A 23,594-nucleotide genomic window follows, 5' to 3' on the forward strand; every position below is an offset into this window, starting at 1 on the left:
CAGACGCGCACACGGCTGGCTCCTCGCCTCGATTTGCCACGAGTTCCACAGCCGAGTCACAATGGGGAAAGCTACCGCTGGGCACCACTGGGGACTTTGGAAGGAGGAGGACGCAGCCCCGTTGTCTGGGGAATGTCTGTTTGGTTTCTGTCTTCTTTTGCTACAACATAGGAATTGCACCCAACGTGGCCTCTGTTTTTATACGAAAAATACTTCCAAACGCTCTCGTCTTTTGCGTGCGGGGTTTCTGAGCTGCCTTCCCCCGGCGCCGCGTGTGCTGTGTGACAGGAGCACACGTGTCAGGAGCCCCGAGGGGACCGCCCTGGCCCCGTACTTGCCGCTGACGTCCTGGATCTTCTGTTCCGGCCTTTGCTTCTGCTGGATCTGCTGGTCCTGAAGGTAGTTCTCCTTCAGGTACATCTCCCAGGACAGGAGGGCCGCCTCCTCGTTCTTCTCTAGCTTGTTCTCTGTCGGGGGAGGGGAGCCTCTGACCCACTCGGGGCCCCGCAGGGAGGGGCCGAGACCCTGACACCCGCCCCCAGCGGGCTGGTGGGAAGTCGGTGGGCGGAGCGGTCTGCACGCCCACCGAGCTTCCGGAACGCTCCAAGGAGCTGCTGCCCCCGCCCCGCCCCGTCTGCGCCCCAGACGCAGCTCTGGGATGAGGGAGACGGCAGCGTACTGAGCTGCTTGTGCCGCTTGGTGGGGACCTTCAGGATGACCCTCCTGATGAAGAGATGCAGGTGGTTGAGGAGGATGAAGGGGGGCGGCGCAGGGGGCCTGCCCTGGTACTCCTCGATCAGGTCGTGGCGCTGGAACTTCCAGATCTGGTCCGTGCGCTCCTGGACCTGCTGGAACGTGTAGCTGCAGGGGGTAGAGAGCACTGGTTACAGGGGAACACGGGCCACCCAAACACGGTTACAAACACACCCGTGTCGCTGCCCGGCGTGTCTGCCGTGACGGCCCATAAAGAGCACACACACCACCGAGGGGGGCCACTCCAGATGCAGGAAAAGGCAGCTGAACTGCCGGCCTCAGAATTCTGAGCTTCCTGGGAGCCAAGGGGAGAAGGAAGAAAGAAGACCCAGATTTTAGGTTCTACAGACCTCGTTAGAGGGTAAAACAGAGCTGCGTGTGTTGGGAGATGCACAGTGTCCTGCACTGGACTCTAAGAGGGGCTCGTCCCTTGAATCTGACACACAGAAGGGACGCTGTCTTCAACAGGCCGACACGTTTATTCTCTGCAACGTGTGTGTCTTGTGGATGGACTTCAACTGACCCGAATCCTTGCCAGAGAGAGGCCCTCGGAGGGAGGGAGGGAGGCCAGGCAGGGCCAAGATGCAGCCCCTGCCCGCTGGCCTTCTGGCCTCTCTGTCTCTATCACAGCCCAGCACAGGTCAGGGTCTCTCACTGTTCAGAACACGTGGTAAATCAGAAAGCAGCGACCTCACCACGCTAGCTGATGAAAGGGAAGAGAAACGGTGCCCAAACCAGGAATTAAGGGATTTTCACCAGGGTCGCCGCGGGTCCCAGGGGCCCTTCTGCAGAGGCCGGGAGGGGCGCTGAGGGGCTGGCGATGCCCTGAGCCATGGAGAGCAAATACAGGTCATCCTGCATCGTCGGATTTTCAATAAGTGTGACACGCACCTCCACATCTAGAGCCGGCCTCAGCCAGGTCGCTGCCCCGCACCCGCTCCCTCCAGGGTGGGAGGGGCGAGACTTCCGTGTGCCCCAGCCCGCAGCCTCCGGGCACATGGGCCGTGCACTGGTCCCGCAGCAGCAGTGCCTGGGACGGACTCAGCGGTGACCAGAGAGCGTGGCCGTGCACGGTCAACCTCGGCTGAGCCAGGTGCCGGGTGCTGGGCCCCGCCCCATCCGCACCCATGGGGGTGGCGGTAGGGCCAGGGGTGTGCCCGGCCAGGCCGGCGCAGGGCACTCACTTGAACATGGCGATGAGGAGGTTGAGCAGCAGGATGTTGGTGAAGAGCAGGTAGAGGCAGAGCAGGATGACCGTCAGCCACTCGGGGAAGGCGGGCTCCCGCCGCGTCGCGTCGATCTCGGGGCACTTGGGCTTGTACGGGTCGGTGCCATTGGGGCTGCAATGGTCCAGGCTGAAGTTCACGCCTGCCTCGGGAGTTAGGGGGCAGGTGAACCAAGAAAGCCAAGTGGAAGCACAAGGGTCCTCGGGCGATGACCCCGCAGACCTGGACACCCACACATCTGGGTGACCGTGGCTGTCAGCTCAGGCGCGAGGGCAGCCCAAAGAGGGGCATCCATTTACACCCAAGCATCCTCGCGGGCAGGAAGTGCGGCTGCCGAGGGAAGCCAGACCTGTACTCCAGGCGGGCACGTGCCCCTGCCCAGATCCAGCCATCCATCCCACCAGGGCACTTTCTGGGCCCCAGGCGGGGGCAGCACCAGGAGGGGCTGTGTCATCATAAGACACAGGTCCCAACCCTGGGGAGCAAAATGCGGTGGGAAAGGATTCAAAGAGAAAATTAACAACTATCAAAAAGAGAAGGGAGACACGAGAAAGGAAAAAAGCTACAGAGGCAGCATTCCTATATGTGGAACGAGTGATTACAAAACAAAATATAGCCACACAACTGCAGAAAAGTAAAGGATAATATTTATACTTTATCCTTTATTATAATATTTGTAATATAATATTACAAAACATAAATATATATTCCATTTGTGCATTTAAAAATCTCTGAGAAAATATACTAAGTTAATAGTGGTTAACTCTGGGAGGTAGGATTATGAACATTCCTCTTTATACTTAACTTGAATTTAAAATTTTTTTAGCAATGAGTATGCACTGTTCTGTAATCAAATATATTTTTGAAAGTGCTACAAATTTTCTAAGGTAGAAACTCATTATAACAGCTAGAAATACCTATATTTTTTAAAAAAAGAGATCAAATCAATAAAATAACCTTCCATTTTAGTAAAGTAAACCCAGAGCAAGCAGAAGGAAGGAAATAATAAACAGCAGAATGCAAATAAATGAAATAGAGAATTCAAAAACAATAAAGAAAATCAACAAAACCAAAATCTGGTTCTTGGAAAAGATTAACAGAATTACAACCTTTTAGCTAGACTGATCCAGAAAAAAAAGAAAGACTCAAATGACTAAATCATAGCTGAAAGAGAGGACATTGCAACCAACCTTACAAAAACAGAAAAAACTATAAGGAAATACTACAAAAAAATTGTATGCTAACAAATTAGATAACTTATAAAAAATGGAAAAATTCCTAGAAAGACAAAAACTACCAAAAGTGACTGAAAAAGAAGTAGAAAATATAAATAGACCTATAACAAGTAAAGATATTGAATTTGTAATTTTAAGACTTCACACAAAGAAAAGTCCAGGCCTAGATGGCTTCTCTGGTGAATTCTACCAAATATTTAAAGAATAATTAAGACCAATCCTTCATAAGCTTTTCCAAAATATAAAAGAGGAGGGACTACTTTCTAAGTGATTCTATGAGGCCAATATTACTCTCATACCAAAACCAGATAAAAACATTACAAGAAAAGAAAACTACAGACCAACACCCTTTAAGAATATAGATGCAAAAATCCTCAACAAAATGCTAGCAAACTGAATCCTGCAACATATAAAAAGATTTATACACCATGACTAAGTGAAATATATCCCAGGAATGCAAAGTTGTTTTAACATCTGAAGATCAATTAATATAATACACCATATTAATAATATAAAGAAAATAAACCATATGAACATTACAACTGATGCAGGAAAAGCATCTGACAAACCTAACACCCTTTCATAATACAAACACTCAAGAAACTAGGAATAGAGGGGAACTTCGTCAACCTGATGAAGGATATTTACAAAAAACCCATAGCTCACATTGTACTTAGTAGTGAAAGACTGAAAGCTTTCCCCTAAGATCAGGGACAAGATAAAGACATTTGTTCTTGATACGTTTCAACACTGTACCAGAGGTTCTAACCAGGATAATTAGGCAGGAAAAAGAAATAAAAGACATCCAGATTGGAAAAGAGCAAGTAAAAGTATCTCTATTTGCAGATGACATGATCATAGCAAATCTCCAAAAAATGCACTTAAAAACTATTAGAACTAATAAAGAAGTTCAGCAAGGCTTCAGGATACAAGTTCAATATACAAAATATAGTGTATTTCTATACACAAGCAGTAAACAATCCAATTAATAAAACAATTCTACTTACAACAGCATGAAAAAAGAATAAAACACTTAGGAATAAATTTAACAAAAGAAGTGCAACTTATACACTGAAAAATAAAAAATATTATAGAAAGAAATGAAAGATCTAAATAAGTGGAAGACATCACATGTTTACAGTCAAAATCCTAGATGCTCTTTTTGGAAAAATTGATAAGATGACCCAAAAATTCATGTGGACCCAAGGACCCAGAGGCCAAAACAATCTTGAAAAAAAGAACAAAGTTGAAAGACTCACGCTTCCTGATTTTAAAAATTACTACAAAGCTATACTAGCCAGGACTGTGGTATCGGCACAAGGGTAGACACATAGATCAATGGAATAGAACTAACAGCCTAGAGATAAACGCTTTCATTCATGGTCAATTGATTTTTGACAAGGGTGCCAAGACAATTCAATGGGGAAAGAATAGTCTTTTCAACAAAGGGTGCTGGAACAACTGAATGCTTTCTGTGAAAGAATGACTCTTATATTGTATACAAAATTAATCTAAATAGATCAAAGGCCAAAAGTAGGTGCTAAAGCTATAAAACTTTTAGAATAACACCATAGGCGTAAGTCTTCCTGACCTTGGCTTGGGCAGTGTGTTCTTAGATATGACACCAAAAGCACAAATGATCAAAGAGATTGACAAGGTGAGCTTCAACAAAACTGAAAACTTTTGTGCTTCAAAGGACAACATAAAGAAAGTGAAAAGACAACCCACAGAATGGCGAATATACTTGCACATCATAAATATGATAAGGGACTGGTAACCATATGTAAGGAACTCTTACAACTCGATGAAAAGACCGATACCCACTTGAAAACTGGGCAAAGGATAGAAACATATTTTTCCAAAGAAGATGGCTCAGTAATCACATGAAGAGATGCTCGACATCATTGGCCATCAGGGAAGTGCAAATCAAACCGCAGTGAGATGCACTTCCCGCCCAGTAGGGTGGCTAGAATCAAAAAAGACAGATAATAACAAGTGTTGGCGAGAATGTGGAGAGATTGGAACCTCATATATTGCTGGTGCAGCTGCTGTGGGAAACAGTTGGGCAGCTTCTCAAAAAGTTAAACATAGAATTACCATGTGACCCAGACATTCCACTCCCAGGTATACATCCAAAAGAAATGACAACGTGTCCACACAAAAATTTATAGAAAACATAGTCACATTAGGCATAAGAGCCAAAACGTAGAAACAACTCAAATGTTCACCAGCTTATGGATGGATAAACAGAACATGGCAAATCTATCCAATGGAGTATTATTTGGCAACAAAAAGGAATCAAATGCTGATACAGGCTACTATACGGATGACTCTTGAAAACATTATGCTAAGTAGAAGAAGCAAGACACAAAAGACTATGTATTACATGATCCACTTTATATGAAATGTCCAGAAAAGGCAAATTCTATAGAGACAGAAAGTCGATTAGAGGTCACCTACGGCTGAGGGGAAGGGGGAAGGGGAGTGACTACTAATGGGCATGGGGTGCCTCTTTGGGGTGATGCAAATGTTCCAAAATTAGATTCTGTAAATATACTAAAAACCACTGCAGCGGACACTTTATACAGGTGAGCTTTATGGTAATGTGAATTAAATCTCAATGAAGCTGTTCAAGAGAACAAACTCAGTACACAGAGAGTGTTCTCTGTGTCCAGAGAAGGAGGACTTATTTCTGACTGCAGTGGGAGGAACAGAAGGAATAGGGCAGCATTTAATGCTGGGGGGTGGGGGTCAGCTGATGCCCCAGGGCCCCATCTCCCCGAAGCTGCGAGGTACAGCTCAGGCTCCGCCAGCTGACGCCCTCCCTGCTCAGCTGGACCCAGCATGCACCTGTCTCTTTCGGCCACAGGCACTGCAGGAGCCACAGCCCCCGGGCCCTCCCTCCCCCACTTCTGTGAGCTAGCAGGACCCCCGCTGGGCTGGCACCTCCTTTCCCATGGCTGTCAGGGCCCATCGTACCGTCGATGTAGGCCGGGATCTGCCCGAAGATGGTGAGATACGAGTGGTAGACGACCCCCCGGAAGATCCACTCCACCCGCCTCTCATTGTGGATGAGGATGGCCTGCTTGGCCACCCCGAAGGACACGACCCACACGGCCAACAGGAAGAGGAAAAAGAAGACATCCTTCATCTGCGGGGACAGGGAGACAGCAGGCTGCAGCCCCACACCCTCACTGCCCACAGGTGGGCTCCTGTGTGCCCTGCAGTGGAGGGGGACTCCATCGACGCCCACGGCATGGACGCCTAGAGCCAGGAGCTCCGGGGGAACAGCCCTGGGGCTGCCCCAACACCCCAAAGGTGCGCTGGGCACCCCCTGAAGTGCAGGAAGGGTCCAACATGACCATGACCCAGGAGGGGAGTGATAGGAGCTGTAACCGGGGTTACAGGAATGAGCTGTGGAGATCTGGCAAGGCTGCCTGGAGGAGGCGACATACAGGCAAAGACCCGAGATGGGCGTGCCCGGGGGTGGGAGCCCAAGGGGCAAGGCAGGGACTGGGGATCTTACGGGGTGCGCTGAAGCCCTGGGGCGCCTCACTTGCAACTGGCATTAGGCGCCCCTCATCCCCTTACCATCCGCTTCACGATGATGATCTTGGGCCCCAGCGTCTTGCTGATGGTGAAAATGTGCATCAGCCGCAAGCAGAACATGATGAAGTCCAGGGAGAGGATGATGCGCCCGGGGTACAGCAGCGAGGGGATGAGCCTGGCTGGGCAAAGCAGGGGCCTCAGCTGGCCGCCCCAAGGGCCTGGCCCCAGCCTCCTGCTCACCTGCCCCAGTCCAGGGGCAACCCCGGGACCCCAGAGTACTAAAGCTGGGTGTGAGCTCAGGGGCAGAGCCTCCAGGAGGGTCCAGAAGCCCAGCCACGGGCAGAGAAGCCAGGCCGCATGGGCGTCCCGGGAACCAGAAGGCTGGGCCGGGCAGTCTCGCCTGGTGGAGAGAGTGGGTCACGGCAGGGCAGACACGCGCAGCCCTGACGGGCAGTGGAGAGGTCAGAGCCCCAGGCTGGGATGCAGGCGCACGCACACGGCAGCTACCCGCAGCGACAGAGCCCCGAGTCTCCGCTCTGGTTCCCTCACTGTCCCCGGGCAAGGGGAGGGCACCCTCGGGACAGATGCGCCCAGAGAGGAGCTGAGCCCCACGGGGGGGCCCTGGCGTCTGGCCTCATCCAGAGCCAGCCCTGTGGGGCGGCTGCCTCAGACGGGATGGACGGGGCGGGCACCACACGGGGAGGCTGCTCACCGGCAGGTCAGCCCCGCGATGAAGAGCAGGATGGCACAGATGTCCAGCTTATTCCAGAAGTCGCTGAAGTACCGGAGCGCCATCTTCATCAGGCCACACTCGTCCGGGTCATAGAAGAGCTGGGAGGGGACACAGTGGGCCCGGAGCGTTATCCCTCTCACGGGCCCAGCAACCAGCAAACCACGGCTTCCTGGGGAGGGGCCGCGGGCAGGACACGTGGCCTCCTCTGGCCCCAGCCTCAAGCGAAGGTGTCAGGGGCCAGCTCCCCGCCCCCTGCAGCGGCCCCCAGAGGAGGGAGAGACGGTGGAGGGACCGCGGCCCCGCTTGGCCTGCCCCACGGGAGTCCCCACCCCGGACCCCAGCAGCTGGGTGCGCGGGGCAGGCGGCCCCACGGGAGCAGCCGGGTCCCCTCCCCGGCACCGCTGGGCAGCCTCCGGGAGAAGGGCCTGCCCTCTGTCCTGGGCTGCCCGCCGCGAGGCCGAGGCTCCGGGACTGGGGGCTTCTGTTGCAGGAGGCCGTGCGGGACGAGGCGAGGCCAGCAGAGCCAGCACGGCCCCAGGCCTGGCCGCCCACCCTGCACCTCCTTCCTGGGGACCCTGACGGTGCCCTAGGATCCCCCGCAGGCGGTGGTGTTGACGCTTGTGAGCTAAGCTGGCTTTATCTTGGGGCTCTTGGCCGCCAAGTTCAGAGAGCAGGGGTGAGTCTGAGCGGGCGTCTCTCAGCGGGCCGGCCCCTCCCCACACCAGCTGAGGGTCACGTTCACCGGCTGCCTCCAGGTACTGGCAGGTGGGGACAGTGTGGGAACGGGGTGGGGGTGGGACAAGCCGTGAGGATCAGCCTTTCCCTCTGCCCTGGGCCCCCGAGGAGGCCTCCAAGCCCGGAAGGGGTCTTTGTTCACCAGGTTGGCTCACAGCGGGACTCAGGATGGGGCCTGGACCGCGCAGGGCCAGCTTGACCTCCAGAGGGGCTGGACACGGAGGTGGGCCACCCCGCAGTACCTGACCGACCCCCGGGAAACACCCTGCCCACCGAGGGAAGGGGGTAACAGGAGCTCTGTGTCCAGAATCCTTGGCCGGACGGTGCCGTGCACCTCGACCCTCAGCCGATGTTAAGCTGTGGCCTCCCGTGCGGTCACTCTCCCGCGACCGCCAGCTGCCGGCTCAGGGCGCCGGGGGTGCTTCTGGAGAATTATCAAACCCAAGAGCGGTCTCGGGACCCCACCCTTTGCAGCGCCCTTCACAGCGGAGCTGGGGTCTCACACGCCCCCAAAGTCCAGGAGGCCACGGGTGAGGGCATCCCGTTCGGGGTGATCAGAGAGGGTTTCAAGCAAAAAGCAGAGCCTGGCGAGGGGAGGTCAGGTGGAGGAGGAGCAAGGGCCGGTGTGGCTGGGGGGCCGCAGGCCACCCTTTCCAAGCGGCCTTGTGCGGCTCTCAGCGGCCCCGTGAGTCTCGCCGGGGACGGCGCTGGGCCAAGGGCCACCGTGAGAAAGCGACCGAGCCCAGGGAGCGGCCCGGGGGGCGGGAGGGTCAGTGGGTGGGGCTGGGGCCGGGCAGGGCCCCACCTGCCGCAGCTCCTCGCACACCAGGGAGAAGAGCCAGAGGTAGATGAGGCACTCACAGCCCGAGGGCCTGGGCTGGAAGTCCACCATGAGCACGTAGGCGAAGAGGCAGAGGAAGGCGAAGTAAGACAGGATGTTCAGGTGGAAGACGACCACGGGCGCGCTGAAGAAGGCGCGGATGCGGGGCAGGCCCCCCTCGGCCTGCAGCCGCCTGTCCCTGGGGGCAGACGCGGGGTGGGGGGACCGCGGCCGTGAGGCGCCTGACAGCCCACCCAGGTCACACCGCAGAGAAGGGGGGCCCAGGACCCACATGCGGCTGCTGCCCCTGCATGCATGGCTTCAGCGGGGGCTCGGCCAGACGGCCCCACAGAGGGGTCCCCAAAGGGCCCTCGGGTTCCTTTCAGGCTGTAACGAAATACTCAGGCCACGGTGGATGGTGCGGGCAGGGTGGCGCTCGGCCCCCCGCGGGTACTGGGGGACAGCAGGTCTCGGCCCGGAGGGCCCCTCCCCCAAGCATGAGTCCCCTCCGTCCTGGGATCAGTGGCAGCGGTGAGGACCCCCGGGCCCCCAGCCCCCGGCCCCCGCCCGCAGCCAGGCTGGCACCTGAAGGAGACGAGGCCCGTGTAGAGCAGCGGGAAGGCCAGCGTGCACAGGGCCAGCTGCCAGAGCCCGTTGTCCACGCAGAGCTGACCCCACCACACCTTGGTCAGGAAGGCCTGCGGACACAGGGGCCGGTGTCAGGGCGACGGGCATCCCCCACCCCCGACCCCGTGCTCCCTGAGGCCCCCAGGAGGAGTGACTCTGCACGCTGCGGTGGCAGCTCAGCACAGGCCCCGTCACCTCCCGGCCGAGGAAGAGGCTCCCTGTGGGCAGGGCAGGGCAGGGCCAGCTCTCCCAGACAGAAGGGGCGGAGAGCAGGGCTCAAGCCCAGGACTTCTGTCCCCCCGTCTCTCACCAGCTGGCCCCTCTGAGCTCTCTCTGGGGGTAGGGGGGTGTGGACAGGACCCCCTCCCTGCCACGTCCCTGGGATCCAGAACGGCCGGCACACGACAGTGCTGTGGACATGGTGACAGCAGGAGGCTGTGCTCCAAGGAAGCGTCAGGGTTCCGAGGGACACCCACTGTGTGCCATGCGCGCCATGTCACCAAGGAAACGCCAGAGCATCCTGCACTCGGTGCTCCAAGCGGATGCCCTGCCCCCTCCACGTATCCCTCGTGAGGCCCCAGGTAGAGGGGGTGGGCGTCCGAGTCCTGTCCCTGGGACCTCCTGGAGGCCTGCTGGGGGCTCCCACATAGGGACCTCCTGTGCTGTCTGTGTGAGTGGGAGGCCGCGTCTGCCCCTGCAGCAGCGCAGCAGGTGGTTTCTGGAAGGTCACCTGGATGCCCCCGTGAGACACAAACTTCATGTCCTTGGCCTCCAGGGCCAGCTGCAGGCAGGTGGTCTTGCCCCAGGCCTCCGACACGCGGACCAGCAGCTTCTGAGCTCTCTCCTCATCTTTCCGGTAGCACTCGGTGAAGACCCCTGGATGTGAGGAAGGTCACGTCACAGCAGCTGTGTCCCCAGCAGTGACAGCCGAGGACAGTGTCAGAGCATGGCCTCTCCAGATGACACAGCCTGAACAGGGATGGCGTTGAGACTCGGGGCGAGGACCCCAGGGTGAGCCAGGAGGAGCCGAGCCCAGGTCCAAGGCCGCGGCCCCAGGAACTCACCGATGGCTCTCTGTTCATACTCGTCCGCGACCACCAGCATCTCCTCCAAGCTGTCCGTGTCCTCCTCCTCCTTGGACAGCTCCTTCAGGATCTTGCTGCAGGCCAAGGCCGCAGCGATGCAGTCCTGGCTCTGGGCACCAGGGGAAGCCACCGTGAGGACCTGGATGGTCCAGCCCCGGGAACCCCCGCCCAGGGTGATGAGAGCAGAGGCCCCGAGACAGCACAGGCTGTGGAGCAAGTACTTGTGGATCCTTCCATATAAACCACTGGGCTCACCCAGATCACAGGTAAGCCCTGCTGGTGGCCAGTTTCCTGCACGGGCCGGTGGGAGTGGTCTGCTTACCAGGCAGCCCACTTGCCTCCCCAGAACATGGGCTGGACACTGGTGCTAGCACAGCCCTGCCAGCACGAGGCCCACAGCTCCCCGGGGATCTGGCCAACCTCATGCATGGAGCACCCTGAAGGTGAGAGGCGGGGACCAGACCCTCGCACGTCCCTGTCCAAACCCAGGGTGCCCTGACTCGGTGGCACTGCCAGTCCCAGGCACCAGAGTGGGGGCCAAGAAAATCTCACAGAGGGTCTCAAAGCTCAGCCCGGAGGCGGTGGGTCTGAGGGCAGTGCCAGCCCAGGCGAGGGGTTGGTGTCAGAGCCTGGAAATCCGAGTTTGGCTTTTCTGTCCCCTGAGCCCCAAGGGGCACACCTGAGGCCACAGTCGGGCCCGGCTCTGTTGCCGACCCCCTCCCCAAGCACCTTGCGCGAGGGCAAACCTCCCAGAACTACGGAGAAGGGGGGGCCACCAGAGCCTCTGCTGGGACCCTGGGGGGAGCGGGCTCCTGAGAGCATCCTGGAAATGCCAGCACGTAAAAGCGGGGCCTCGCTGAGAAAAAATTACAGAACTTTACTTTCCCGTTACGAGGAGAGTCAGCTTGAACTAAAGGAAAACCACGCAGGGAGACTTGGGCCTGCAGTGCCCTGTTTCTCAGGGACCTCCCCGGCAAGTCCCCCGCAACGGGTGATGAAGCCGCACGCAGGCCCAGGGACTAAGAGCCGACAGGCCAGCTGGCAGGTGTTCCCAGACGGCCCACCAACAGCTCAGCGGCACCTGGGAAGCGCCCATCTTAGTAACAGATTGTGTCTGAGACCCCCAACCATCAATGGAAAGAGAGGCCGCCCCTCCGGGGATGGAATTTGCCTGCAGAGTCTACTGACCAGGGGGGCAGGGTGGGGGGCACAGCACGTGCGCTGACCACCAGAAAGTGTGGGCCACAGAGGGTGGCCTGGCCTGCTTGGTGTGTGTGCCAGGTGGGCCTTGGCCCAGACAGACCACAGGAGGAGATTGTGTGGCACTCCTTTCTAAAAATTCTCTTCTTGCCTAGGGCCTAGGGCCAAGCTCTCTGTCCTCCAACCCTGGACACCCTGAGTTCCTTCTGGTGTTGTGGACACCCACTGCCCTCCCTGCATGGCCCTGTGCTACTCACCCACCCCTTGCGGTTGGTTCTCTGGCCAGAAGCCCCAGCTAGAGCCCTGTCACTGGTCCACCCATAGCCATGCGTGCCAGGAAGCGGGTCTGGGTACCTGAGCCCAGATGATTTCTGCCAGCTCCCGGCGGTTCTGGATGATGGCCCAAATGAGAAGATCACGGACAGGGTCCACGGTGAAGGCAACGTGGCCTGACGAACGCTTGTACAGGGACCGGAGACTCACTCCCTGCACCTGGTGAGCAGCGGACAGTTAGAGCCCTCACCTAGGGCCCCACGAGCATCAGAACCCCGGGGCCTATTGAGGGTCCTGAGCTCAGCCCCACCGTCCCTGGAGGATGAGCCCTGCAAACTGCATTTCCAACAACACCCAAATCTTTCCCATGCACACTGGGGTTTTTAAAGCACCACTCTGGAGACGTGAAGACATACCCAAAAAGTGCAATACCCAGTTACCTCCCACACCAATATTTGTAGACCCTTGTTGCCAGCCAGGCACCCGAATGTTTCCTACTCTTATCTGCTGGCATCAAAGCCTTTTTCTATGAAGTAAAATTCTAACACAGAGTCTGTTAATAGATTCATGCTGTGAGCTCCTCAAGGGAACCTACACCATGTCTCCTGCAGAGAAGGTCAGCAAGAAACACCAGACAGACAAAGCCATGTGTGAGTGGGAAGACCCTGACCCCAGACACACTCAACCTACAGTGATATGAGAACCCAGGCTTCCTGGCCCATCAGTAAATAAACACATCCTCAGACAGTCTGGAAACAATTCCCAGAAGCAAAGAACACAGTTCCCACATCACACACAAAATTGCACTTTCTTTAAGTGATTTTAGAAATCACCTCAAGACTCATCTTTATAAAAAAAGAAAAATTAGTTCATCTTCTTAAATTACAGACATGGGTCTGTGTGAGCTTCCACTTGAGCACATTCCAACTGGACATCTTAAACACAGTGGAATCAAGAGAAGCAGAACTGTAAATATATAAAACCAAGCCACAGCCACATCATTCTCAGGGGTCAGGAATAGCTCACACAGGACAATGGACAGATCTGCAAACCTGAAGGAAGTGGATAATTTTCTAGCAGGAAAAATCAAATATTATCTTAGAATAGACAGAAAACCTAAACATCGGGACCATCAGGAAAGAAAATGAGAAAGTTATCAGTTACTACCCAAAAAGGCACCGGGCCCTGATGGACTCCTAGGGGAGTCTGCCAAGCTTGTAAGAAGCAGTGAACTCCAGCCACATAAAGTGTTCCAGGGCAGAGAAAGAAGAAAGGCTTCCCAATGTTTTTACAAAGCTAACATAAAATTGATACCAGAACCTGACAAATATAACCCCCCCGAAATAAAACTACAATTAAAGACTTAAACATTCTGATGCAAAACCCTAAAAATATTGGGAATCCAACACCATATTAAATACATGTTACCCTGCAATCAAGTTGAGATTCAAAACAGGAATAAAAAAATAATAACGACCTATAATTCACCAAATTCATAGGTCAAAGAAGAGCAGTTCAACTCCTCCAAAGGCATCTGACAAAGATCGGCACTGAGGCTTCACTTGTAAAAACTTAATAAGTCGGAAGAAGAGGCTCCCTCACATAAATACACACACAAACGCCAGCGTTGTACTTAATGTTGAGAGGCTGCGGGATTCCCATCAAATAAGGATGCAGACTAGAAAAGCCCCTGTTCTATTGTTGCAACACACATGCATTTCACACAGATACGAGTGGGAGGTGCTGACCTGGCTACACAGACACCAATTACACCTGTGAGCAGGGCTCGGGGTACAGGGCACAGGGGAGAGCATTTTCCCCACATAACTTTTTGTACCGTTGGAGGTTTTCAGAAAGGGAGAGTTATGGACTGAACTGTGTCCCCCAAATTTCATATGTTGAAGCCCCATCCCCTAATGTGACTGTATTTGGAGATGGGCTTTGCAAGCATGTGATCAAGGTTAAATGAGGTCATGAGAGTGGGGTGCTGATCCAACAGGACCGGTGTTCCTTGAAAAAGAGGAAGTGATACCAGACACACTGAGGACAGGCCGTGTGAGGACAGGGTAAGAAGATGGTTGGTCCCCTGCAGGCCAGGAGGAGAGACCTCACCAGAAGCCCACCTGCCGACACATTGACCTTGACTCCAGGCTCCAGAGCAAGGAGAAAAAGACGCCTGCTGTGTAAGCCTCCCCGTCTGTGTTACGGCAGCCCAAGCTGACTTTCCCAGTGAAAATAAAAGCTCATGTTTCAAAGCTCCGAGGACGCAGCGGTGCGCGTGGCACACAGCCAGCACTCACGTTGAGCTTGATGTTGGGCACAGGGAGCAGGAGGCGCGGGCGGTCGCTGGAGCGGGGCCGGGGGTACAGCGGCTGCGTGGAGTCCCCCAGGAGCTCCCGCAGCACCTGGGCCACATGGTGCATCTGCACACGGGGGGCCGGGCGCTCGGGCTCCTCGGCCAGCACCTTGCGCAGCTTGTAGTGGAACAGGCAGGTGGGCTCCAGGTTCTCGTACAGGTAGAGCAGGGTGTCCCACGTGACGAACTCTTTCAGCCGCACCCCATTCTCCAGGAAGAGCTTCACGAACTCGGGCTTGTTGGTGATGAGGGCGGCCGTCATCATGGGGTACAGCTCTGAGGGCTGAGAGGGGGACGTGGGGGGCCGTGCATTTGGTCATCGCCCCGCATAACCCTTATCTCAGTGCCCCTGAGACAGGGATGCCGGCGTCTCCCGTTTCGGGAGGAGGAGACGTGCCAGCTGCCCTCACTGAGGGCAGAGCTGGGGTCTGGACGAGGCCACCTCAGGGCCTGCCCTTGTTCCGAGGCCCAGCAAGCCCCTCCCCAGGGCACCCCCCACAGCCTCACCTTCCACTGACGCTCGTCCGTGAAGATCTCGCTCCGGGCGATGTCCACGCGGTTCCACGCCACTGCTAACTTCAGCTGGTGGTCCCAGTTCTCGTGGCCAAAGTGGTCGTGGCTCCGAGAGGCTGCAGGTAAAAGCACACGCGTCAGGGGCTTTGATCTGGGCCTCAAAGCCACTTCCCATCTAACAAAGTCAGAGCGGGAGGGGTGTGTCACCAACCCGTCGTCGCCATCATTTTAATTGAATAGATAAGGTGCTCCGTCACAAAATCACCGCCACCCCCCACCCTTCCCCTGCACGCACCTTTATAAAATCGCTTTTCCTTTCAGTGGGAGAATCAGAGAATCTCTGGGTTTCTGTCACCACTTCCACTCACCCCAGCCCTCCACTCTGTCCCCAGCTCCTGGTCAAGCCCCCACCCTAAGTTTAAACTAGACACGGGTCTCTGAAAGGCAGGCATTTCAGATTCATACTCAAAAGTTGGACCACAAAGGCCATCACATTTCCTTCCTTTGCCCTGTTTGCAAAACCACCACCTCACCCAGGTTCTCAGTGCAAGTATTTTGCCCAACTAGTTTCTGCTCTCGCTGGGTTAACATTTTAAAACATGGGTTGTTATTTGGGGAAAAAGAAAAAAGAACTTTGACCCTTACCTCACACCACATAGAAAAAGTAAACTGAGGCAGATCATAAACCTAAATATAAAAGCTGTGGCTATAGAGCTTCCACAATGAAACAGACGAAAATATTTGCAACCGTGGGAAAGGAAAAGATTTCTTGGGATGCAAAGAACATGAATCATAAAGAAAAAAATTAGTAAACTAAAATGTGTTAAAATATAAGCTTTCTGCTCTCCAAAGACACCTCGAAGGACATATAAAAGCAGACCATGAGGGGCTTCCCGGGTGGCACAGTGGTTAAGAATCCGTCTGCCAATGCAGGGGACACGGGTTCGAGCCCTGGTCTGGGAAGATCCCACATGCCGCGGCGCAACTAAGCCTGTGCGCCACAACTACTGAGCCTGCGCTCTAGAGTCCGTGAGCCACAACTACCGAGCCTGCGTGCCGCAACTACTGAAGCCGGCGCGCCTAGAGCCCGTGCTCCACAACAAGAGAAGCCACCGCAATGAGAAGCCCGTGCACTGCAAGGAAGAGTAGCCCCCGCTCGCTGCAACTAGAGAAAGCCCGCGTGCAGCAACAAAAACCTAACGCAGCCAAAAATAATAAAATAAATAAATTTATTAAAAAAAAAAAAGCAGACCATGAACCAAGAGAAAATATGCCCAACACACATATCCGTCACAGGGTTTGTATGAGACTATATCAAGAACTCATACACCTCAGAAATAAGAAGATAAATAACCAAATAAACACAGACAAAAGATCTGACAGACATTTCACCAAGATGAAATACAAATGGCCAAGAAGCCCAGGGAGACGCAAATCCAAACCACATGGAGATCTCCCTTCATAGCCACCAGGAGGGCTACAGCTTCAAAGACTGACAGTACCAAGTGTTGGCGAGGATGCAGAACAGCCCAGACCCGCATCCATGGCGTGTGGATGGATGCACAGAAATAAAGTGAAAGCCGATCCTCTGCTACGACAGCCTCCTGCTCTGCCATCAGGGCTGGCGTCCCTCCAGGGTGAGGGGCTGCTCAGCGCAGAGCAAAGGCTTCTGGGCACCAGGGCTGTCTCAGCCATGTCAACACCGGCGGTGAGGGGCTGCTCAGCGCAGAGCAAAGGTTTCTGGGCACCAGGGATGTCTCAGCCATGTCAACACCGGCGGGAAGGACAGGGAAGCACTGGCTTCCCTCCCCCACAGAAGTGGGAGAAGAGGGAAGAGTGAAGTGTGGGCCCGGGGAGAACGGGCTGGAGGGCAGAGGTCAGACTAAGGAGCAGAAGTTGGTCGAGAGCTCTATTGGTCATGAGGACCCCTGCGTTTGGACTCTGCCCTGCGCCGGGGGCAGAGGACTTAAACATGAGACAGACCGTGGGGAGACAGGAGCAGACTTCCAAGGTTCTTTCTTTCTATGCTAGAATTTTATGAGAAACTATGATGACCACTAAGGGGTAAACCAGTGCAGGCTGCACTCAGATTTCAGGGAAGAAGGTAAGTTGAGAAAGGAGCCTGTACCCCAACATTGGTGGTGGGCACCCAGCTGCCCAGTGGGAGCATGAGGTAGGCCTGGCGAGGTCCACCACCACCTGCCCTCTGACCAGCGCATCTGCCCACGGGTGGCATTTCCGGCTCCTCTGGGCTAGGACTCAGGGTCCTGAACCCTGACCTGGCTCCTCCCCCTTGTCCCCACTTTGCGTGACCCTCACCCTTCAACAAGGCCTGCAGGATGGCCACATCCACGTCCTGCTGGCCATCCTTGCCTTCCCGGAAGACAGTGAGCAGCTGCCGCCTCCGGACGATGTCTTGGATCTGCAAAAGACAGTCCCCACGTGAGGTGCCTCTTGCCTCCTCAAAGGGCACCCACAGGACCAAGGCCCTGGACACGGAGCCAGAGCCCCAGGCAGGAGTCCTAACTGCTTGTGTAGCCAGGGCCACCCCCTCGCCCCCCCCCCAACCCCAGACGGTGAAGATGAAAGACGCATGAGGACCAAACACACGGTGCTTGAGAGTGGCCCGTGGGGTGGAAAACACAGCCCAAGCGTAGAGTCTTCACCTCACTGATCGGTCACTGATCGACACTCAGCACCACTGAACTGAAGACTTCTCCCCGGGTCCTCCTGCCTGGGGGAGGACCTGCCCACCTACCTGTCTGTCCATCCATCCATCCACTCATCCATCCAATCATCTACCTACCTACCTGGCTATCCATCAGTCTGTGTGTGTATGCATGTATGTATGTAGGTATGTGTGTGTATGTATCTATGTACCTATCTGTTCACCCTACCCACTTGTCTACCTACTTACCTACCCTACCTACCTACCTACCTACCTACCCTTCTATATATCTACCTACTCACTCTATGTATCTATTTAGCTAGTCACCCCACCTACCTATTTATCTATCTATCTACTTATCTATACACCTAGCTACCTACCTTCCAATCTATCTATCTATCTATTATCTATTATCTATCTATCTATTATCTATCTATTATCTATCTATCTATCTACCTATCATTTATAGGCAATAAATGGCAATAAATAGTTATCACCTATCGTATCTATCATCTCTCAGCTGCCGTGTCTGCCACCAGCAGCTGCCCCGCCTTGAACCCTTCACCCTGAGACCGGGGGGAGCCATCCACTAGTTCCCCACACCCCCAAAGCTTCAGGCTCTTCCCCCAGCTCCCGGCCGCCCCGCCTGCCTTCCCACCTCCTCTCGCAGCCTGGCCGTGCAGCTCCCGCCTCTGTACAGACCGCTCCCACCTAGAGGGCCCCTTGCACACCCCACCTCCACCTCTAAGACCCCAACTTCCCTAACCCCTCGGGGTCCAGCTTTCATGTCAACTCCAAAATACCCCGGGTCTCTCTCCCCAACCCCAATCCCATCTTCCAGCTGAAATCGCTCCAGGATTTAACCCGGCCTTTGATTCACAGGATGAAGTAGCTACCGTGAGTGTGTATGTGCCGACCAACCACTTAGCGCTCTCCCGGGTGACCTTGCGCCATCCTCTGAGTTTAAGTACCAATTACCCCTATTCTGCAGGTAAGAAAACGGGATTGCTGAGACAGGGCCAGCAACTCCTCCGACCCCAGCTATGCGGTGCTGGCCGCCGGCTGGCAGTGAGACCCCCATGGCAGATGTCCACATCCGCCAAGGGCCACACCCGAGTACCTGCCATGGGGCAGACCAGCCCCGAGGTTTGTGGAGTGAATCAGTGATCGCGGCTCTGGGGGTCCTCTCCCCACTGAACGAGAACAACCACTGAGGGCGACCCCCTGGCTTGAGACTGGTGTGTATGAAACACCGCTTTCAGGCCTCTACTTGGCAAGGGATTGAAAACACAGGCCCCTTTAAACCTTGGCAGGTTAGATCCACTTCTGAGAATTGCCTGAATAATTTACAGACTAACTGAGGAAAGGCCAGTCCCCACCATCTCCACTGGCAGCTGAGCTGACGCCAACAGCAAAAACAATCTCACAGAACATTGACTTCTAAGGAGGTCCTCTGATGCCACAATAAGACAGACAAGGGCAGGGTCACCGTGCCGCCCACAAAAACTGCCCGGCTCCCCTCGGAGCGGGCCCGCTGCCCTCCCCCTCCCCAGCCCCAATCCGGGGTCCCAGCCCTCCCCGTGGTCTTTGGCTGGTGGGCACAGACCGTCCACATGGCCCGAAATGGGACGCGGTGGGAGCTAAGCTGCTCCACAGACTTGCCCTGAAAAGCACATGTCAAGCACTTAAAACTGAATTTCCATGAGTTTTTACAGCCTGGCTTTTAGCATCCACGGAGCTGGATGAAAGTCACAGACCCTGACTGCTTTGTCAGCCCCAATTTGTTGGGGAAACCGAAGGTCAGAGAGGCACTTACTGCCTCCATCCCACAAAGAATCCTGCCAGGAAATAGAGGTCAGGTGACCTTGGGGCGGGTGAGCCCCTGCCCCCGGGGCTCAGAGTGCGGCCGGACAGCGGGGTCGGCAGGACCACAGGGGCCGCAGGTGCAGGGGTTCTCCGCCGGCCAAGGGCTTCGTGGGTGCTCAGGGCTCAGCCAGCGCTCTCCTTCACACCTACCCCCCTTGGAGGCTGGGGCCATGGCCATGGGTTAGGGTCCCTCTGCAGAGCTCACTGGGGCCCCCGAAATCTGGACTGGGGAGACGGCCAATTCTGAGGCCCATTCCAAAAGCCCCAGATCACCCAACTGAGCCAAACAGCCTCAGAGTATGTGAGAGAGAAATTCCTTCTTTTCAGGACCTGGAGAGACTTCCGTATGCACATTCCTGCGTTATTTCTCCCCCCAGGTCCACCAAGGACCCCGTCTATAAGGGATGCTAGCAAAGTCTACACCCATCTGTAACCAGTGTTATCTCCCACTGTAGCTACGAAAGAGCAAATACCAATGCACTTTAACGCAAAAATACTGAAATGCAGGGCAACTATGGTCCTGGGCTGTAACAGCCATGGTCTCCCGGGGTCAGGAGAGGGGCCCAAACCAGAGCTCTTGGGGCTGGGAGCACCCACGAGGCTCACGGCTCAGGAGTTGAGGGGATGGGCAGAAAGCGAGGCCCCAGAGCCCCCAGCCCACCCCACAACCAGAGCAGCCCACTTTCACCCAGTTCATATGGTGGTGTTCCAGAAAATCTTTGGAATCCGGTGGGCTAGTTAGAAAATGTCACACTTAAAAAAAACAAAAGAAAGAAAAAAGACAATGAAGAGACCAGGCTAATGGTTTGGATTCCAGCACAGAAAAAGGCCACTAGTAGATCAACATGACATCTGAACAGTCTGAGTTTGGTCAACAGGGATGAAGCAGAGCTCACTTCTAGGTTCTGATAAATGCACCGGGCTTATGTAGGACATTGACAGCAGTAGAGTTGGGGGAAGGGTAGACAGACACCCTCCACTACCTGTGCTGCTGGCCCACAAACCTACAATTATTACAAAACAAAGACAGAGAGAGGAAAGGCAGGCACATGGAGTACAGCTGAGGCCGCCCTTCCAGCGGCCTGTCTCCGGACTTGTCACCGCAGGGTCACGTGTGCCCTGCTCAGCACCCAACTCCCCGTGCCCCCACTCAGTACCTCCTGCCCACAGGGCAGAAAGGGTGCCCGTTTGCGGCGTAACTAGCTCCCTCCCAGGTCTCAAGTCTCCAAATCCCCTGGAGATGGGGGGGGGGTCTCCCAGAACACTGGTCCCAGGATGGGCCCGGGCCACCGATGCCTCTATCTAAGGGTGCACGTGAAGCAGCCCCCAGGTCACCACACGGTTCCCAGAACCACGCATGGGCTCCCATCTGGCACGTCTGCCCGCCTTGTCGATCCCAGAAGGTCTCCATTAACCTCTCCAGTGGCGTTGAGGTCACCAGGCCTGGAGGCTGGGCCGGACCCTGCCACCCACTGCCGTCACCTGGCAGCGCCCCTCTGCCGGAATCTGGGCTCCCCACCCCTCTGCGTCCCCCAGGGCCTCAGCACCAGCCTCCTGCCCACCCAGGGCAGCAGGGGCCTCTTCCCAGGACAGCCGTGCCTCGTGCCCTGCGGTACCGGCCCAGGCCCGGAGTTCTGCGGGCGAGAGGCTGAGCACGTCCTCCCTTGAGGACAGCCTGCTGCCTCAGCCGAGGGCTTCCCGCCTGCCCTGGGCCCACTGCCTTCCGGGCTCACAGCCCCCCACCTTCTGCAGATCACTCCCGTGCCCACCCCAGGCCCGCTGGGGTCTCCGTGTCTGGTTTTGGCGTGTCCTGGTCCCGCTCACCAGGCTGACAGTGTCTAACTTACTGGCTGCAGGTCCACGCCTGGTGACTCATGCGCCCGTGTGCCTCACCTTTTTGGTCCACTCCACAATCCTGCTCTCGGTGAAGGTCTCGAACATCTCCTGGAAGAACAGGCCCAGCTTCTGCTGAATCAGGGAGATGGTGATCTCGGAGATGGGCAGGCTGGCCACCTGGGCAATGACGTCAGCCACTCGTCCCGAACCCTCCACGATCACGCATGGGGTGCCGTTGGTGATGGCATTGTAGATGGTCTGCAACACAGGGGCTGACCGTGAGCCCGGGACCTGACTCCTCACCCGCACGGACACCTTCTAATACAGAGATGCTCAAACAGTGTTGATGTCTGGCTATTGCGAAGTTTACAGAAGACATTCGCTTGGTAGCATGCCACTGCTCAGAGGGGAAAGTGGCTAATCCTGATGTACGTGGGATACACACCCGATACACCACCTCCTTCAGGCCTATCACTCAACACCACTGTCACGAAAGGTTTGGATGTTTCCACCCTTTGATGCGTGGACACGGGCACCACCTCCAGAAGGAGGGGGCACTGCCAGAGTTCCGCCCCCTCGTTAACCAGGACATCGAGGGAGACCCCCGGAGACCCAGGGTGAGAGCAACCTGAGGAAGGGGTTCTACCCCAGCAGGAAGGACGCCCTGCTCTGGGCCTGAGGAAGCCGTCTGGGCGATGCTGCGGGAGAGCCAGGGTGGGAGTGGGGACCAGATGTATCCCGTCCTCCCAGGGACCCCAGGATCCTGTGTTGACCTCCTGCGGTTACTAAACATAAACAGACACTTTCGATGATCCCATAAACAGAACGTCATGCTCTTGCCCCAAATCTGCAGGCTGTAATGTCGTCGTGTGTTACTACAGCAGAGGGCAAGTTGGCCCGCGTTCCAGGAGGGAGGCCCACCCCACGCCAGAGAGTGGGTTCTGAACAAAGGTCCACGGCAGCTTGTCAAAGCCACTGAGGATCCTGCTTTACATCTAGCTGCTGGTCCCACGGGGCTGAGGGGGAGCCGAGGGCTGTACTTTGAGAACCCCACCCGGGAGTCTGGGTGCAGAGCTGCAGAAACCCCCCATGGGCTGCCCGGGGGTCCTGGGGGGGGCATGGGCTCCACCCTTGCCCCAGTCCCCTCTGGAGCCCCTCTTTCTTCTGTGCAGGTCAAGCCCCAGGGCCAAAGCCAGAGCACCCCTCCTGCGGCAGGGCCACTCAGGGGGCTCCGACCCCCCCACCCAGCAGACAGGATCCCTGTCCCCTCTTGCTGATGACCCCCCTGGGGGGCTGGTGACAGCACTTGGGGCAGTCGTCTCACCCGCAGCAGGACTTGACCCCCAAGAGCCCACCCCTACCACCCACCCTGGCCAGGACTCACGTGCAGTGTGCCGGGTCCCCCTTCCAGCACCACGCAGACGATGGGGATTTTGATGGCCACGCCTAGGACGAAGCACAGAGCCCAGTTTAGGACCGTGGGCCCCCCACCCAGCTGGCCACTGCAACCAGCCTGTTTTTCCCTGCAGCCCTTTCGTGGCGCCTCAAATCTGGGCAGGGCTGGGGACACGTCAAGCCAACGGGCACCATGCATGGCGCGGGAGTACGGCGTCGCAAGTCCGTCCTCTGGCCAGCCAGCCCCACCCTCAGCCTTTCATCCAGCCTGGCAACCAGGAGGGCTTGTGAAGATTCTAGAAACATCTTTCCCTGGGAAGCAAACATTCTTTCCAAGAGTCCACATGGTCTCGCCGTCCCCAAACACTCACACACCCCAAACACTCCCACCCAGCTTCTCTTGGTCAAAACAAGTTCTCCAGGTGTGGTCCCCAGGCCAGCAGCATCCGTGTCCCCTGGGGTCTGGGAGATGCAAGTCCTCACTACCCGGACCTGTGAATCAGAGACCCTGGGGGTGAACCCACACTCTGGGGACCCCTGATGTGCAATGAAGCTTGAAAACCTCAGCTCAAAGGTGTCCCACCAACCTGCAAATCGTGTGCAAAATCCTGTGTATTTGACCTCCCAACACCCCAGAATCCATCCCATCCCACCCACAAGGGAAGAGATGTCAAGGTCCAAGCTTTGACTACTGCACGCTCTGATTTCTGAACCGAGATGTGTT

At 55.8% G+C, this 23,594-nt stretch overlaps 1 protein-coding gene across 1 annotated transcript in view; it reads right to left on the reverse strand.

Moving 5' to 3' along the window:
- The window catches only part of TRPM2 (transient receptor potential cation channel subfamily M member 2), a 49,419-nt gene that overhangs the window by 10,402 nt on the left and 15,423 nt on the right, over positions 1–23,594 (reverse strand). The window contains exons 8-23 of the mRNA XM_061192824.1: positions 22,860–22,921; positions 21,533–21,733; positions 17,425–17,527; positions 15,100–15,221; positions 14,537–14,875; positions 12,318–12,455; positions 10,743–10,872; positions 10,409–10,554; positions 9,637–9,749; positions 9,037–9,250; positions 7,476–7,594; positions 6,806–6,938; positions 6,194–6,365; positions 1,938–2,121; positions 680–861; positions 335–467 (exon numbers count right to left, since the gene is read on the reverse strand). Coding sequence (XP_061048807.1) covers positions 335–467; positions 680–861; positions 1,938–2,121; positions 6,194–6,365; positions 6,806–6,938; positions 7,476–7,594; positions 9,037–9,250; positions 9,637–9,749; positions 10,409–10,554; positions 10,743–10,872; positions 12,318–12,455; positions 14,537–14,875; positions 15,100–15,221; positions 17,425–17,527; positions 21,533–21,733; positions 22,860–22,921 — 2,491 coding nt within the window. The remainder of the gene's footprint in view (positions 1–334; positions 468–679; positions 862–1,937; positions 2,122–6,193; positions 6,366–6,805; positions 6,939–7,475; positions 7,595–9,036; positions 9,251–9,636; positions 9,750–10,408; positions 10,555–10,742; positions 10,873–12,317; positions 12,456–14,536; positions 14,876–15,099; positions 15,222–17,424; positions 17,528–21,532; positions 21,734–22,859; positions 22,922–23,594) is intronic.

Source organism: Eubalaena glacialis, chromosome 6, assembly GCF_028564815.1.
Source record: "Eubalaena glacialis isolate mEubGla1 chromosome 6, mEubGla1.1.hap2.+ XY, whole genome shotgun sequence".
Lineage (NCBI taxonomy): Eukaryota > Metazoa > Chordata > Mammalia > Artiodactyla > Balaenidae > Eubalaena > Eubalaena glacialis.